The sequence below is a fragment of the Xenopus laevis genome, chromosome 1L (genome assembly GCF_017654675.1).
Source record: "Xenopus laevis strain J_2021 chromosome 1L, Xenopus_laevis_v10.1, whole genome shotgun sequence".
NCBI classification, from domain to species: Eukaryota; Metazoa; Chordata; class Amphibia; order Anura; family Pipidae; genus Xenopus; species Xenopus laevis.
The window spans coordinates 75,915,612-75,933,125 of NC_054371.1; the positions used below are offsets into that span (position 1 = coordinate 75,915,612).

At 38.2% G+C, this 17,514-nt stretch overlaps 1 protein-coding gene across 2 annotated transcripts in view; it reads right to left on the minus strand.

Moving 5' to 3' along the window:
- Positions 1 to 453: 453 nt before the first annotated feature.
- sgms2.L (sphingomyelin synthase 2 L homeolog) overlaps positions 454 to 17,514 on the minus strand; it is a 40,921-nt gene continuing 23,860 nt past the window's right edge. For both annotated transcript variants that reach the window (XM_018251731.2, XM_041590526.1), the window contains exons 3-6: positions 17,149 to 17,266; positions 16,236 to 16,389; positions 10,819 to 10,985; positions 454 to 3,509 (exon numbers count right to left, since the gene is read on the minus strand). In XM_018251731.2, the coding sequence (XP_018107220.1) occupies positions 3,306 to 3,509; positions 10,819 to 10,985; positions 16,236 to 16,389; positions 17,149 to 17,266 (643 nt within the window). In that variant the 3' untranslated portion in view covers positions 454 to 3,305. The remainder of the gene's footprint in view (positions 3,510 to 10,818; positions 10,986 to 16,235; positions 16,390 to 17,148; positions 17,267 to 17,514) is intronic.

A 17,514-nucleotide genomic window follows, 5' to 3' on the forward strand; every position in this document is an offset into this window, starting at 1 on the left:
ACAAACGTAGCAATGATGTAATGGTTTAACAGTATATACTGCTATGGGAATGTGCAGAATTATCTTTTAATTAAGCTTATCTATAGATGGTTATTTTCATTTTTTAAAAGGTAAAACAAAATAATAGACCTCCATTAAAAATATTTTAGCCCACACTGAAATCATCTCTTTGATCTCTATTTATCATTCATATTTTCTGCAGTAAATCTTGCAATTTACAGTGGCTATAGGAATTCCGATTTAGGAAATTCAAAGTATTATGAGTTGGTCAAGTGGAGGACAGTATACCAACTGAAAGAAACATCTGACAACCAGTGCTTTTATAATATTATACAACATATAATATTACAATAAGGAACATAATAACCAAAAATCTAAAGTTGCCAATGTTTACAGAGAAACACGCATTTTTTTGGGGGGGGGGGTTTGATTATCACTTGATTTTTTTTTTAGTTTGTCACTTGAAATTTCACAAACTTAAAAACACGCAGAAAAATTTCCTGCACTCAAACTTTAGGGTTAAATTGGAATTGACACTAAAACCAATTGAGTTTGACAACTCTGATGTTATAAAATGATTTGCATACAAAAATATGCCCCTTGGTGTGCATGGATCACAGCAGGTTTGTGCTCCTGAACATTTTAGTTGAGAAACTTGGAATATAAAATTTGCATGTCAACCTTTGATGAACTGGATGCTTAATCTGCAGAATTCTCAATTATTTTCATAAAGCACGGTAACCATTTAAAATTGCCTTTAATTTAATTTTGCAGGTGTTGGGTCCAAGACCTGATTATGAATTATCTACAGCTAAGGGCATCTTGGGCTGATGTGAATAAATGGTGTTAATTTACATTAACTAAACATGCCTCCAGATACCAGAAGAGGCAAGCAAACATATTACAACAAAAATTATATCTATTTTAAAGAAATTAGTGTTACATATAATGGAAATAATAGTTAGCATGCCAGAACAAGTGAATATATTTTGATTTCATGTGTTATTGGTACTTGAACACTGAAATACAAATGCCTGTGCATATAAATAGCAAAAGTGTAAAGAAATACTTCTGAAAATGTAAAACATACTGTACTTTAACTGCAGTGATATAATGAGAATTTGAATCTTGAATATAATTAATGAATTTTAGATCATATGACATTGGTACCTCGGCAGCTTTCAAGAGGTAAACATGTCAGTTGGAAAGAAATGAAAGTTACAATTTTCATGTTAATATAATTGTATTCAAGAACAGAAAATATATACAACATATGATGATCCCATATATGTATGCAAAAAAAATCTACATTTATTTCAAGAGGGTACCATTAAAATGACTGGAATATCCACAACAGTGTAGTAATTCAATGTTCCCATATTGCACTACCTTCTCAGGAAGGACAGATGTTGTCTGCAGTGTTTTATTCTCTTTCGTGTTATGTGACTTGTTCCATATGACACTTCATCTTAAAGGTAACCTCTACTCAAATGGCCTTTGGTACAATGAAATAAAATATAATGGTAAGCATCTTCCAATAAACATTAAACCTACTGAAATGTTTTAGATGGTATAGAGGGAAAGTTGCTTTCAAACCAGTCTGTGGGCAGAGTTCCTTTTTCAAAGAAGCCACAGTAGCATTTCTGAAAATACAGTATGTCAATTCATCAGCACAGCAATTGATGTAGCATAACAATGTAGGTGAGGTAGTCCACCACACGAAGACTACTGCAACAGAAGCAACCACTTTCAGTTCTGAATGTTTAGACCTGTCATTAGATGTTACCCCTGAAAAGTATTGTTGCAAGTATTGCCTGAATAGAAGCTGTTTTTACATACCAATTTTGGTATGTAGATAGGGTTGCCACCTGTCTGGTTTTGACCTGGACAGCCTGGTATTTTTCTATAACCGTGATTAATTTACAGCATTACCATTACCTTAGTGATGTATTTTCTCCCACTGAGCTTTAATAGAAAAGACACTTATTTTTTTGGTCATAATCTTTCCATGTGAGCCAATCCAAGGAATGTTATTTCTCCAAATGTGATCAGAAACCTAAGATGGCATAGATGAATATTAGGTCTGTCTTACCATACTACAGAATAACCAATATCACAGTTGGAGCTGCCTATAAAACATACATATATTGTCAGCAGACATATTTAAAATCCTGTGCTTAAGTTAAAAGTGTACCACAAACTGGGGCGACAGTCTGCTGCACAATATGCTTTTACATCATAGATCCAGGGTGGCATTTGGAGGGGCAACTTCTATGTACATTTTTGCTGTTCCTTATCTTGGCAATAAGTCGGTGACACACTAACCCTCTGTCATTCACACACTAATCTTCTCTGGCAAGTAGCAAATCTCCTTTTTTGTAACATTTGCAAACACAAATATTATCATAAATTATAAGAGCTTTAAATATATACAGTATAACTGCACTAAAGATAAAGCAAGTTTAACTTTATATCTTGTCTTCCAGAACATGAAGAAGCTCAAAGACTCAAGTTAAGGCAACTGTAATGCAGAACATTGCTCTGAGTGATCAGTATGAAATTAGTGCAATGAATCAGATAAAAGAGTTCAGGGATTCCAACTTCAGGTTCTGCAAAGACAAGGAAGCTTTTGAATAAAAGTTTTATAAAATAATCATTTACAAACTGTGCTTAAGCTATAGTCGTACATTAATGGACACATCACACGAGTTATTAAAACTGATATTAATATTGTAAAGAGCACTCCAAGGTGCTCTACTAAATGTCAAAGATGGCACTGGGATGTTCATTAGTGAGGCCAAGATTGAATAAAAGCTTTGGTTTACCATTCTGAGCAAAAGTATGATTAAAAGAGGCCACAGAAACTCCTATCTCCAACCTCCCAAATGTTTTTTTTTCAATAATGGATCAAATTTTCAATGCAGGGAAGTTATCATGAATTTCACGGTACCCTGTAAGAGATTTTGTGAGCTACAGGCTAATTCATTAGCAAAATATGCACCCGCAAACACAGAGTTAGGAATACTACTACCTTCTAAACAAATTGTTTTTACTATTCTTTTAAAATGCATTCATGGGGATGCAGTCTGGCCATAAGTTAATTTAGTGTTTGTTAAGATAAAGTTAGCAGGGATAAATGTTGTATTCCATTTCTAACTACCTTTGCAATTAAAAGAAATACAATGTTTGGTCCACTTCATTAAGTTATATTCTTTTGAACAAGAAAATATTTCTTTGGTTATAGCATTGAAAAAGTCTTCCATCTACTGCATGTTTGTTTTAAATGTGAAGTCTACTGACAGAATTCAGGTGGCCTTTTCAACATCCTCCGCTGTCTTCTGTACTCTTGAATAGGTTTTGCATGATGCTTTGAAGCAGCTGGGCGGCCAAGAGATGGGCCACGAATAACTGCATGGAATACAGGCCTGAACATTCTTCTCAAAGAATAAAAACACTGGAAACCACCAGGTTCTGGTAAGTAAATTTGTTGGAGAAGAGGTCTTTAAACACTGAAAAAAATCATAAAGTAACATTTTAATTTCATTGACTCTCAGTTTTAGTATAGTACAGGATTAAGCACCAAACAGATAAACAGTGAACCTAACATTTTCACACTTTAAGGGATTCTCTTTGGGATTAGTGATGAGTGGGTTGACCCAAAAACTATGAGTTTGAGGTTAAAATCTAGATGGCCATGGAGGGCGAGTGTTCAGTGTGGGTCAGGTTGGGGACGTGCACTCCTCTTCTGGTCCCAAAGATTCATTCTCTTGAAACCACAGGCACATGTAGAAGAAGTGTACAGAACAGCTAAGATTTGAGGTGGGTCCTTCAATGGCAACAGTTTGCATGTTTGGGTCGAGCACAGGTTTAGGTTTTGTGGGTAAGGCTTTGGTGTGTGGGTTGAGTTTTTCCTTACCAGCACATCACAATTACGGATTTAATTCTGAAAGCAAAAAATCATATTGTATAAAGTACTCTAATGAGGCAGAAAAGGTGTTACTTTATTGCTGGAAAGGTTATTGGCACTCTTTATGGTTGTAAGCAGCAATTCTTTTACTGTTTTTTGTTATTTCTTTTACAACAAAAAACTCAAAGCCCTTTCTTCTTTATGGCATTGATTCTAGATACAAACCCCAAATCAGAGCCACTTGTCCCTCAGGACAATGCAGGATCATATGCCTCTCAAAGGCTCATTAATAGTTACTACACTGCTGTTTGAAATGGCTCATTTAGCAATGACACTGAAAAAGATAAGGAGACAAAGAAAATGATTGCACTACAGTTTATGAAATCTGAACCTCACATGTGACAAAAAAAAACAACAGAACAGTATTAAAATATTTGGATTCTGTAGGACGCAATAGCTTTATAGCTTGTTCCCTCTGCCAAGGCACTGCAGCAATGATGTAATGGCATGAGATGTGCACATCAATCTGTCATTCTTTAATGATAGTTTGTGCTGTGAAATGTGCCTATGAATGTCATTTCTCTGAGATAACAATTACTGTAGGATGGCTACAAAAAATGTTTTCTGTCGCAGCGCATTAGAAGCCTATCTGAGGATGTGGGCCCCCAGGATATCAGAGTGTTCCTGCGCTCTCTCTTTTCAAGCAATAGCCCTGACCTTCCGGCTGAAGCTTGGCACTTTGACAGAGCGCATAGAGCTCTTGCACCTAGATTGCCAGGAGTGGCCAGGCCTAGAGATGTGGTGGTCTGTCTTCACTATTTTGAAAGCAAAGAGGCCATAACTAGCAAGATTGGCAACACTCCTCATATTGAGCATCAGGGGCATAAGCTTAAAATATTCAATGACATTTCCCCAATCACATTACGAAAGAGAAGGGAACTGCGCTCGGTCACTCAGGCACTGCGCGCCCACAAGATTATCTACAGATTGGGATTCCCCTTTAAGATGATCGTCACAAAAGGCAACAGACAATATCTACTTCAAGATCCAGAAGATAGCGCCCGGTTCCTTAAAGATCTCGGCATCTCCCTCAAAGACCATCTACCAGAGACCCCGACAAAAGATAGTAGACGCCAGGACAGACTTACTCCGGTTTGGACCAAGGTGGGGAGGTCACCACCAAAGACTATCCCATCTACATCGGCTTCTGTATAAACTCATGGATAAAGGAACACTCCCATTATGGATCCTACTCCACCACCACAGCAGCAATAGATCTCGGAGACCCCCTTCTTACATTTGAGTGCTCCGAAGGCCTCCAGGACGCAACCCCTCAAGGCTGTGATCTGCCTAATTTAACCCCACTGCCTATATTTGTAGGTTTTTTTGCTCTTGCAGAACTTTAGGGTTTGCTATATTTCTAAATTTTCTTGTCTTTTTTTTATGCAGATCTGTTTTGATGTTATGCATTTAATGTTGTACTGGTTATACTATATGAGACTATTTTCATGATGGAAGACCACTTATTTTTTTAAGTTATGCAGACAGCTCCCCAGTAAGTTCGGTAGAATTAGCTCTGGGTTACAGACCTGGGAAATAGTAACCTGCCAAAGTGATACCACTCTATACCTCAACATTGGTTAAGATTCTTACAATCAATGTAAACGGTAACTAACTATATGGGAAATCCATAGTCTTAAACCTAATATAGCATTGATCCAAGAGACGCACATTAAGCGGTCTGATACCCCCAGTCCAGCTTTGAAATTCAATCTCTATCCCAGAGTGTATCAAGCCTCGGCGGATACTAAAAAGGCAGGGCTAATAACCATGATACATAGAGATTGTCCCAATCAAATTACTAATACTAAGATTGACCCGGCAGGGAGGTATCTGATTCTCATGGGAACACTGGGAGGTAAGCCTCTAAATGTAAGGAATATCTATGCCCCAAAGAAACAGCAGTTGAAATTTCTCTGCTCCAGACTGACTAAAGTGAGGAGATTTTTCAACTCCCACTTTAATTGGCGGGGACTTTGACTTGGTGTGCTCAGAGTTGAGAGACCGCTCTTTTCCACCTACCAACAAGGATACTGCTGAGCATTCTAAAAGGTTCCGCCAATTAATACGCAGGTTGGATTTCAGGGATATCTGGAGGATACATCACCCCAACGAGAGAGAATACAATTTTATCTCAGCCAGGCATAGTCTTTCCATTGGAATAGACTATTTTCTAGTCTCTAGGGATATCCTAAGGTTCCCAGCTACCTCTACTATTCTGCCCATTTCATGGACAGATCACTCAGCAGTAATACTGGAAGTAGATATACTACATCCACCTAGATGGTCCACTCATTGGCGCTTGAATGAAACGCTTTTGAATGATCCTGCTATTAGGGAGAAGATCCTAGAAACTATGACTGATTATTTTGAAGTAAACAGTGGTTCGGTGGACAATGTGGCGGCATTGTGGGAAGCACATAAGGCAGTTCTTAGAGGCCACTTTATTTCCATCTCATCTAGATATAAGAAAACGAGACAGCTTCAAATTTCCAAGCTAGACAACCAATTGACACATTAGAACGGGTTATATGGTCGCACCCCATCTAGACTGATAAAGCAGAGAATCTCCCAAACTTGCAAGGAGCTTAAATCTCTACTCTTAGCCAACACTGAGAAAGATCTCCAATGGCTTAAGCAGAAATATTATAAAAGTGGAGATAAAGCTCACACTTTGTTGGCTAAGAAATTAAGAGAACAGATAGCTCAAACGGCTATTACATCTATAGATATGGGAAATGCCCAGATGGTGTATTCACCTGAGGAAATTGCCGAGGCCTTCAGTAACTATTATTCTACACTATACAATTTGAGCTCCCACAAGGTCCACAAGACAACAAAGGGAAACATTCCTTCGAGAAAATATCAAAACTCAGCTCACCCAGCCCGAACTAGAAGCCCTTAATGCTCCCATAACTGAAGGGGAAGTCGCAGCAACAATAAAATCCTTTCCTTCACTGAAAGCCCCAGGCCCTGATGGCTTATCATAGGCGTATTATAAGACATTTAATGCCACCCTTATACCTTACTTAACGCAGTTATTTAACTCTTTCTTAACTGGTTCCCCCATCCCGTCAACAATGTTAACATCATATATTACCTTGTTACATAAAGAGGGTAAAGACCCCAACCAATGTGGGAGTTACCGCCCCATTGCGTTGTTAAACTCAGACCTTAAATTATTTACAAAAATCTTAGCCAATAGATTAGCCCCCATAATGCCTAGACTTATTCACCCAGATCAGGTAGGGTTTATACATGGCAGGCAGGCGGGGAACAATACCCGGCGGGCCATAGATATAATAGATCTCATCAATAAAACACAGACCCCCAGCAGTCATACTCAGTCTAGATGCTGGAAAAGCATTTGACCGCTTGGACTGGAGTTTTATGTTCGATCTTTTACAGACTATGGGGTTTGACGGCCCATTTATGACAGGGATAAAAACATTATATTCTGCACCTAAAGCCACTCTTAAACTACCAGGAGCCTCCAGTACGCCCATATCAATTTCGAATGGGACCAGGCAAGGTTGCCCGTTGTCTCCCCTTCTATATGCTCTCAGTATAGAGCCCTTAGCTACTGCTATTAGAGAACATAAAGATATCATAGGACCAGGTTTGGGGAAGGAAGAATTTCGGATGGCTTTGTTTGAGGATGATGTCATATTGTCCATCACCAATCCTATGGTTTCGCTACCAAACCTACATAGACTACTTACGCAGTATGGCAGCCATTCGGGATATAAATTGAATCTTCAAAAGTCAGAGGCCTTAGCTTTAACTATTCCTTCCCATACACGAGATCTATTGAAGGCAAATTCTAACTGTAAGTGGAGAGACCACTCCATATGATATCTTGCCATACATCTGACAAAATCCTATTTCCAGCTATATAAATATAACTATATCCCACTGTTAAGGGCTATTGCTTCGCTTTTGGGGAAATGTGGAACCTATACCATATCCTGGTTAGGCAGGATAACAGCAGTGAAGATGTTGATTCTCCCTAAACTGCTCTACTTTTTTGAAACACTGCCTGTAACAGTACCGAATGCCACTTTACAGTCTTTCCAGAAAATGTTCTTTAAATTTATTTGGGCAAAGTCGAGACATCTATAAAGATAATGACTATGAGCAAATCCCAAGGAGGTTTAACGGTCCAAAACATTCACAGATATTACGAGGCAGCACAACTAAGCCAGGTGTTGTCATTTCCCGACAACCCAGTGGGCACTGATTGAATCGACTATTTTGGCCCCAATACATCTCAATGCCCTTCTTTGGCAAATGCCCAAACTAGTCAAACTACCATCCAATGCCTTACAGGCCACTAAATTTGCTTTTAAGGTTTGGGAACAATGCCGTAGTAAAGCACCGCTAATGTCCTCTCCATCCCCTATGCAATCAATCCTAACCAACCCGCAGTTTCCACCAGGCTTGGCTACCCCTTTCCAGGGTCATTGGAGCTCCAAAAACTGTTTTTGAGTATACGACTTTATCAATCCCCTAGAAAACAGAATTCGTATGTTTGCAGAACTGCAGGAGAAACATCAATTCCACAAAGTTGGTACTATGAATACATCCAAATTGTACATTTTATCAAGGGGATATTATAGGGACGCCTCCCATCTGGTTCGCTGACCTTCTTTGAGAAGAGGTGTATAGGAGGTTTACCCCAAAAAGCGTTGATATCGACCTCTATCTACTCTATTTTAAATACTCTAATGGAAGAACCCTTCCCTAAGCACACGTACATGTTGCAATGGGAGAGAGAGCTTTAACTTGCCCTCACGATAGAACAATGGGAAGATATCTAGGATAATGCCTGGAAAAGGGTTACCTGTGTAAGGCAGAAGGAAAGTATTGATAAGGCAATGTTCTACTGGTACTACACCCCACTAAAACTTAGCATACTTCAGCGCTATGCTGGAGGGGCTGTGGGCATGAGGGCTCTCTCTCCCATATATTGTGGTATTGTCCAAAATTGTCAATCTTTTGGAGAGACATTGGGTTTATGATCACTCAGATTTTTTTTTGTGAAATTCCTGTACAGGCTTCCAATGCTCTCCTGGGTTTGGCCCATGTAGATATTTTCCGTACCGAACAAAAACTCCTCAATTTCATCTACACGGCAGCTAGGCTGTCTATCACCTCTCAATGGAAAGCACCTAACGCTCCAACTTTAGGGGAAGTTATCTCTCGCATTCGGGGAATTAATGGAGGAGATGACAGCTAAACTCAAAGGGACGATTCCCTGTCAAGAGGCAGTATGGTCTAAATTGGACTATTACATCTCTCAAACTACCAGGTCCAGATAGGTGATACATTCTCTAGCTGAGGTACAGGCTCTTACAACATGCTTTTTGGTTGTTAATTTTAATTTTATCCTCTATACTTATGTATGCCATGTGTTTGACAAACGTTGTTTATAAATGTCTGCAACAGTAAGCTTGTTTTCATATACATGTATTTTGAGAAATACTGTGAATCTTGGAAACTTTAAATGCTGAAACTGAATAAAAATTTTAAGTTGGAAAAAAAAAAAAACTGTTTTTCTGCAACATTTACAGATCAACACAAACTAGACAGATCGATATACACACGAGGAAAAGGAAGCAGAGAAACAAAGAAGAGAAGTACACTTAAAAGGGGGGGGAGGTTAACTAGGGTAATTGAGTTGGTAGGATAGTTCTTTATTGTCAGAAGGCTGCTGCTCCTCCTGTTACATAAAGTGACTACATAACGCAACTTTGAAACAAGTTTATTCAGATAACGTAGCAACAAAGCTACCTGTGAGGTGCAAGCTGGCCCAACCTGTTCAAGGCATAACGATGATACCATGCATTATCACACTGAAGTTACAACAGTGATAAGCTTTATTTAAGAGGATGTGAAGCTTGTCTCAATCTAATCCAAGCCACAACTTTCTGATTTTCACAATAGCAAAATAAAAATGTGTAAAATATAAAGAATAGGCAGATCACATTCTCAGTGCAAGCCCAACTCAAACCCAACACGGATATATACTGCCCCTTTAATTTGTTAGTCAGTATTAAACATATTCTGCTATGTGATTTAAATAACTGAATAACTCATGGTAATACAGTATGTCAGCGCTTCACAAAATCAAATAATTGCAAATAAAACAAAATTAAAATAATTATTTTTGCTTGGAAATTGGCAAGTTAATGAAAGTGGCTGAGCAGCTGTTTTCCATCTCATTGTTTCACCTGCTGCAAGCAACTGATGCCAAAAATCTTTCTACTGGGAACAGCAGAAGCATAAACCTAATTTTTGTGAAAAACCTGGAGTCTTAGGGCTCTTACTGACGAGCGGTTGTAGCTGCGCTCCCCTGCGTTCCATTTTTCTGCGTTCAGCCACAGGGGAGCGCAGGAATAGACGCATTACGTTTTTTCCAATAGTGCGTGTAGAAAACGCAACATGCTACATTTTTCTTGCGTACAGCCCCATTGGAAAAAACGTAATGCGTCTATTCCCCTGCGGCTGAACGCAGAAAAACGGAACGCAGGGGAGCATAGCTACAACCGCTCCTCAGTAAGAGCCCTTAGGATCAATTTCTGAACTTCCAGAAATAGCACTCACCTAGTTAATACCTAATGGCAGCCAGGTGTAATTTTCTTAAAGGCGGATTTAGATTATAAAAATTGTTAGGTCTGACTAAATAATACATTTCATAATGCATGAGAAATATACAGTAAATAATGGTTGACATTTATGTATATGAAGCTATACAGTAGAATGCAAATGATACAGGCACCTTCACTTATGTAATTTATGATACACTAGCTCTGAGAGTTGAAATAGGTTAAAAAGATCCCATGACCTACCTTTTCATTAGCCATAGTATGATACCACCAAAAGAGTCTGGTAGTTACATAGTAGGCAACAACCACATCCACTGTATAGTGTTCGTGTGCCACTAGTATGCAGATGATGCCTGCAGCACTTAGTAGCCAGCAGATTAAATGATACCACCAAAAGTGTCGGGGAGAATCTAAAAAAAAAAGAAAGGGGGGGAGATACATTTTAATTTTTCAATGACAACAACATATTATATAAAGTAAAATCCAGAAGTCACCAGAATCTACACATGTACTTAAAGGAGAACTAAAGCTTAACTAAAGAAGTAGGCTAGAAAGGCAACCACTGCCCTTTAGCAGGGAAGATCTGTGTCTCCAAAGATGCCCCAGTAGCTCCCCAACTTCTTTTCTGCTGATTCACTGCACATGCTCTGTGCTGCTGTCACTTAATGAGCTTAGGGACCCACTCACAATATACAGTACACATAGAATATAAATGTCACAATATAAGACTGATTAGTAATTCATACAGATAATTACTACATGGCAGCACAGAAACCAGTGCAAATAGCATCAGAATGTAATTATCAGTCCTGTAACATCAGTTTATATTGCAACCTCGTTTTCTGCTGGATAATTTGTGACAACCCCTACGCTTAGCTTCTCAACAGCTGCTCAGAGTCCACTGAGCATGTGAGTGTCACAGACACTTTCCAAGATGGTGACCCCTGTGACAAGTTTGGAGTCCTGGATCATTGCTGCTATTGAAATGCTGAAACTTTAGGCTGGTGCAATAAGTTCAGTATATAAAATATGGCATTTCTAGCCATATTCAATTTTAGGGCGTTATAACACAATAAGGTTTATTACAGTTTACTTTATACGTTTACTACAGTTCTTATCACCAATAGCAAACAGGCAGAATTTACTGGTCTCACTGCTTGATATGGGTTAATGCACCTGGGCAAACTTACGGAGCCCACATCACATCCCTTCTTTGTATATTTATATTGAGACACTGAGCATGTGATTGATGCCCCAAATTGAAATGCCACTTTTAGGGGCAGATTTATCAAGGGTCGAATTTCGAAGTGGAAAATACTTCGAAATTCGACCATCGAATAGAATCCTCCAACATTCAAAGTCGGAGGATTTTATTCATCGTACGATCGTATTCCGAACGTAGTACGATCATACTCCGATTCGATACGAACGATTTTATCGTACGATTATCCTTCGAAACCCAAAAACGTAGAAATATGCTCTGGCAGGTCCCAAAATGTCTGTATAGAGGCATACACTATATCAGCTAATGTTGTTGGTGCCTTTCCAGATATTTTAAGTATGGGTCCCCTGTATCGGCTCCTCAAGTGCAAAGCTATGCAGTAGATTTGACACCTGGAAAATACGCACTGGTCTAAGTTCATTGGCTGCTCCTTGTTCCTGATCAGCAACATGCAACCTGTAACCAGAAGTGATGGACTGTGCTCTGGCTTTAATAGCTAAAGTTTGGATGGGGGGAGGGGTACGTTCTCCAAATGCACGTTGCATTTAGATATATTCATATTTATGTAAGCCACTATATCAATCAATGAAATAATAAAGACCTGTAAATGATAGGCATTTGTTACAACAATGGCCACACCAATATTTTGAATTCTGATCAAAATGTATGATCCTCTATTTGTATGGAAGTGGATGATGAAATATCTGGCCAAATGATCTATGTGTGTGGTCAAAGTGCACTAATATGGGACATGGGATGATCAGTTAGATGTCTTGTTAATTCACCAGCATGTGGCAGGAAAGCCTCTACAAGTTGCAGTGCAGAAATGTATAAATTCAGAAACTAGTAGAATTTACCAATGAATAGATGGATATGGTTGAGGCATTTTACACTGTTAGTATGTATGCAGAGTAGCAGAATAGAAGTCACATTTGTATAGATTCGGTCTGGTAAGTACAGTCGCTCGTTGGGACTCACCAAAGAGCCTTACGATACTTCACTATATGCGCCCTTAAATCCACAGCTACTACATCTCAAGTAAGAAACGTTGATGGAGCCTGCTACCTATATCGCATGCAGAAAATGCTCCCATACACCATACCACAAGCGATACACATCAAAGGAGCCGCTGCCTACACTATATGCCTGCAAAAGTGCTCCCTATGTGAGTAGTCTTTGATTTGAACTCAGCTGCAATTTAAAAGGTTAATACACCACATAGAGATCGGTGAATACGGCACTTACAAAGTCTATTTTTTAGCGCACTGAAACTTGAACATTTTTACACATTTGTATAAGGTTCTACTTCAAAGGGCAGCTACATACAAAGACAGACTTGTTCTCTAAGCTACCAACCTATTCCCAAACCTAATTACATTCTGTTTAGAAGATAAGCCACCCCCCAATCCATCATCTATTTCAGGTACATAATGACATAATGCGTGACAATGTTTAGGACAAGAGAATATCTCTCTGAGAAGAAAGTAGCTATAAAAAGAAACCATTACAGCCTTCTGCATCCTGAGCTTGTAGCAACGATAAGTGTCTTGGCTTACAAAGCTGTATAACCCAAATGATACAGGATGCTCACAATAAATGGAATTCTGGTTTTCAGAAAGAGCTTATGACAATATGGAGAAAATCAAGCACAGCTCTGCTGAGATAAATTCATAAAGTCATTATCATTAGCAGATGATGAAAGGAGTTAGGTTTCCTGCATATCCCCATGTTCTCAAAAACATGATAACATTGGATATTACAAAGTGCAATGAATCTGATACCACTGCAATCACACTCCAAGTCGTGATTATAAACACAGGCCAGGAGTAGCTATTTAGGTAATGTGTATATATATATATATATATATGTGTGTGTGTGTGTTGCGTTGCATAAACTGTATCAAAACCATAACATAAAATAGAAGATAATGTATAATTTAGTATTATTTATAAGGCGCTTAGATGTTACAGTGGAGTTCTGTACATAAAAAATTAGCTGTTTTCCTGCCAGTTTGTAGATATAAGGCATATCCATGGTTTATTTGATACTTTGAGAAAGGCCTTAGGGAGGCCGAAACATCAGTCTGTAGCTTTTATTAATAAAATATTTTTTTCTTTTAAGACCTGAGAGTTTGGACTCCTTTCGAAGTTTATGTAGCATTTGTTGTTTCTGCACCCAGGCACATTATTTAGTTTTTTCGAGAGTGCTGGCATCTTCTTGGATTATATATATATATATATATATATATATATATATATATATATATATATATATATATATATATATATATATAGTCAATATGTAGAAACCGCACTCAAATCCGGATACTTTCAGCTGAATTCGGGTGCAGGGTCCAAAGTATTGTGTACAGGATTATTGAGAAGACCCACACTCCATTTTGTGAAAAAATTCAAATGCCTTTTATTGTGTACATAAATCCGACATTTCTGGGGGGTATAAAGCACATTCTGTTTGTACACCATTATCCTTGAAAAAGGCCCCAATGGGGGCCGAAACGTCGGATTTATGTACACAATAAAAGGCATTTGAATTTTTTCACAAAATGGAGTGCGGGTCTTCTCAATAATCCTATATATATATATATATATATATATATATATATATATATATATATATATATATATATATATATATATATATATATATATTTATTTATTTATTTATTTAATGTGTTGCGGTGCATAAACTGTGTCAAAACCATAACATAAAATAGAAGATAATGTATAATTTTGTATTATTTATAAGGTGCTTAGATGTAAAAGTGGAGTTCTGTACAATATATAAGCACAGGGCTTTATAAAAGAGTCATGGATCTCTCTCTTCCACCAATGATGAGTTATTGTGTACCAGCTAAGCAGTATGAATATCACCACTACTATTTGCCTATTTCTAGTCAGCAAGCTCATAGTTACCTAGCCAACAGGGGCCCCTAGCTGCCCATCTAAGCCAGTTTCACTTAGTCTTTGAAATTAAGTAACTGTGTGCTGGCCTCCTACAGAACAGTCATTGCCTATTACCTCTGTTAGTGATGCTGGGCATTGGTATACATTTCAGGACATTAAACAGGAATATAAAATCTGGGCTCTATATATTTTAAACTTCAACCATCAGCAGAGAGCCAATAGTGGAATGAACTAAATACTTTTAGTAACAACATGCAATTGTGTTAGACCCACAAAGACCAATGCCAGATTTGGTTTAAAGCAAGGGTATTTACTAGATGTTTAGAGTAAGTTTCCATCAGGGCAAAAACTATTGGTAGAAAGGGCAGCTGCCTACAGTGCAGCTGTTTGGAGGGTGGCAGAATTTGAAAAACCCCAAAAAATATATATAATTTCTGGTAAAAGTGAGTGGGAGTGGTCGGGTGGTTTGCTGCCTCCACAGCTGGTAGGAAGGTTGTAGCTGCCGCCATGGTGAATACCTGGGTTGAGGGGTGTCGAGTGGAAGCTGGGACAAGATGTACTTGACTCGGGCATAAATCACCTCTTGACCAGGAACGGGTTTGCATGATCTCCTCTTGACATTTTGGTATACATCAGCGAAAAGACAATAACTCATTTCATACTAATTTTTGGGTTCCATAACTGAATTCTAAAGTTAACCTGGGCCTAAGTAGTCAATTAACTCGCCCCGTGTGTGTGAGAATAAGAGAATCAGCTATTAGGGCTTTATGACAAAAAGATTTCGTTTTTCCATAGTGCTATATTAAACTGCTGATTTAAGAGCACAATTAGAAATAGTCAGAAGCAGACCATTTTCACTTCTGTGATACAATATTACATTCAATAATGTTGTGGCTATAAATGATTATAGTATTGTCTGTGTAACCAGTATAAACATTTACAGAAGTAGGATCATCACATGCCTATAAATAAAAGTTTAAGTTCACTAGTGAGCTATCAGATGATAAAGGAGTGGGTGATGCCCATGATAAGCATGTGGCCTATGACACACATTGCTTTTTATCTACTGGCTTAAATACAGTGGAGAAGAAAACACAAATTTGGTCCCCTCCTTATTTTTCAGTGAGCCAATAGAGCTGGCCAGAAAATACTCACATGTGAGATTCTCTTCTGTTGATGCACACAGATACAGAGTGAACCAGTGTTTCTTTGCCAGCGCTTTTACTTTGGGCAGTAAAAGCACATTTATAAACACTGGGCATATTTGCACCTGGGCAGTAACCAATCAGTGATTGGAAAACAATAAAAGCAAACATCTGATTGGTTGCTGTGGGTAACTACTCAGGTGCAAATTTGCCCAGTGTTTATAAATGACCCCCAATGTGTGCCATAGGCCTTAGATTAGAGCACTGGTTTAAGGATATCTCTAATTACAGATTTTGCAACCTTCTTCCTGCAAAGGTTAACAAAAATTGATTTTAGAAGCACACAGAATAAGGTTGCTTTGAGCTTACATTCTTTAATAAACAGGTAGGTCAGCGTGAGAATAACTGTATGGCCACTGTACAGAAAATCTCCACACAATATGTGAGAGCCTGTAATGGATAAACCACCGCCAGATATTAATCGGAGGATCCTTTGCAATTGTGCGTAAGAATCGCCATGCAGCTGAAAACAAAAGAAAAACAAGGTTAAAGAACTGCTAAACTTTACATGGCTATCAACACACTTTATAACCTGAAATGAAAATACATATTCTACATTATGCCAAAAGATTTTATTTCCAGGCCATAGTACAAGGTTCTCTCCTGAGTAACAAATTTAAAGGTAAATAATTCCCCCCTTCCCTTTTGACGAGTCAATTCAGTTGGGCTTATGTAAAAAAAAGGTGCGAAAAATAAATATTTATAGACATATTTTTATATACAGACATAGGTTTTTGCTCAGACTGAGAGGAGACCATGACTCACACGATCCATTTCACCACACATTCTTTAGGCTTGCAGAGTCATTCAACCCCTTCCTCACCTTGTTCTTTGTGTAAGTGAGAGAGTCTGGTAAGTCCCACTGTTTATTAGAGAATATGTGAACTGCCCCCCCCCCCAAAAAAAGGGGCAAACAGACTGTGATCTTGTATTCATTTACGTCAATGTATATGCAATGCCATAATTGCTTTTTATTCAGCACAATAGCGTGATCACAGGAGTAAATGAAAAATATGCAAGCGTGGCCTATGATCATTTGCTCTGTTGTATAGCTGTAGCTTTACTACTGCCTAGCATGAATATGATATAATTTACAACCACAAACACTCATACATATCATTGCCCCTAACAGTGGTTATTTCTAATATTTCTGGCTGTATTGATTCTGGCTATTATTGGTCCGGGTAGGCAATGCAGAAAATGACGGTGTAAAAATGTTTACCTTTGGGGCACACTGAAAATGGACTCCAGGCACTGGCAGTGTAGTAACATACATAGTAAGACATCGATACAAGTATAATGTTCCAATTATAAAGAAAAATCGCCGTCCTATAATTGATCTGCAAAAAAAAAAGAAAGAAAAAAAAGGGGTTAAAATGTTCAGATTAGTTATTTATACTAGTCTTGCTCTCTGACCACCAAAAGTTGCCAGTGAAATTTGCATTTCAAGCAGTGTAATTAAAGAAGGAAAGGCTTGCTTACTTGGGGGTCCAAATTAATTAGGCACTCCCCTGTGATTATATTGTGAACAGGCCTTGGGCTGGTATAATAAAAGGGGATATATATTTATCTACATAAACCACTAAAA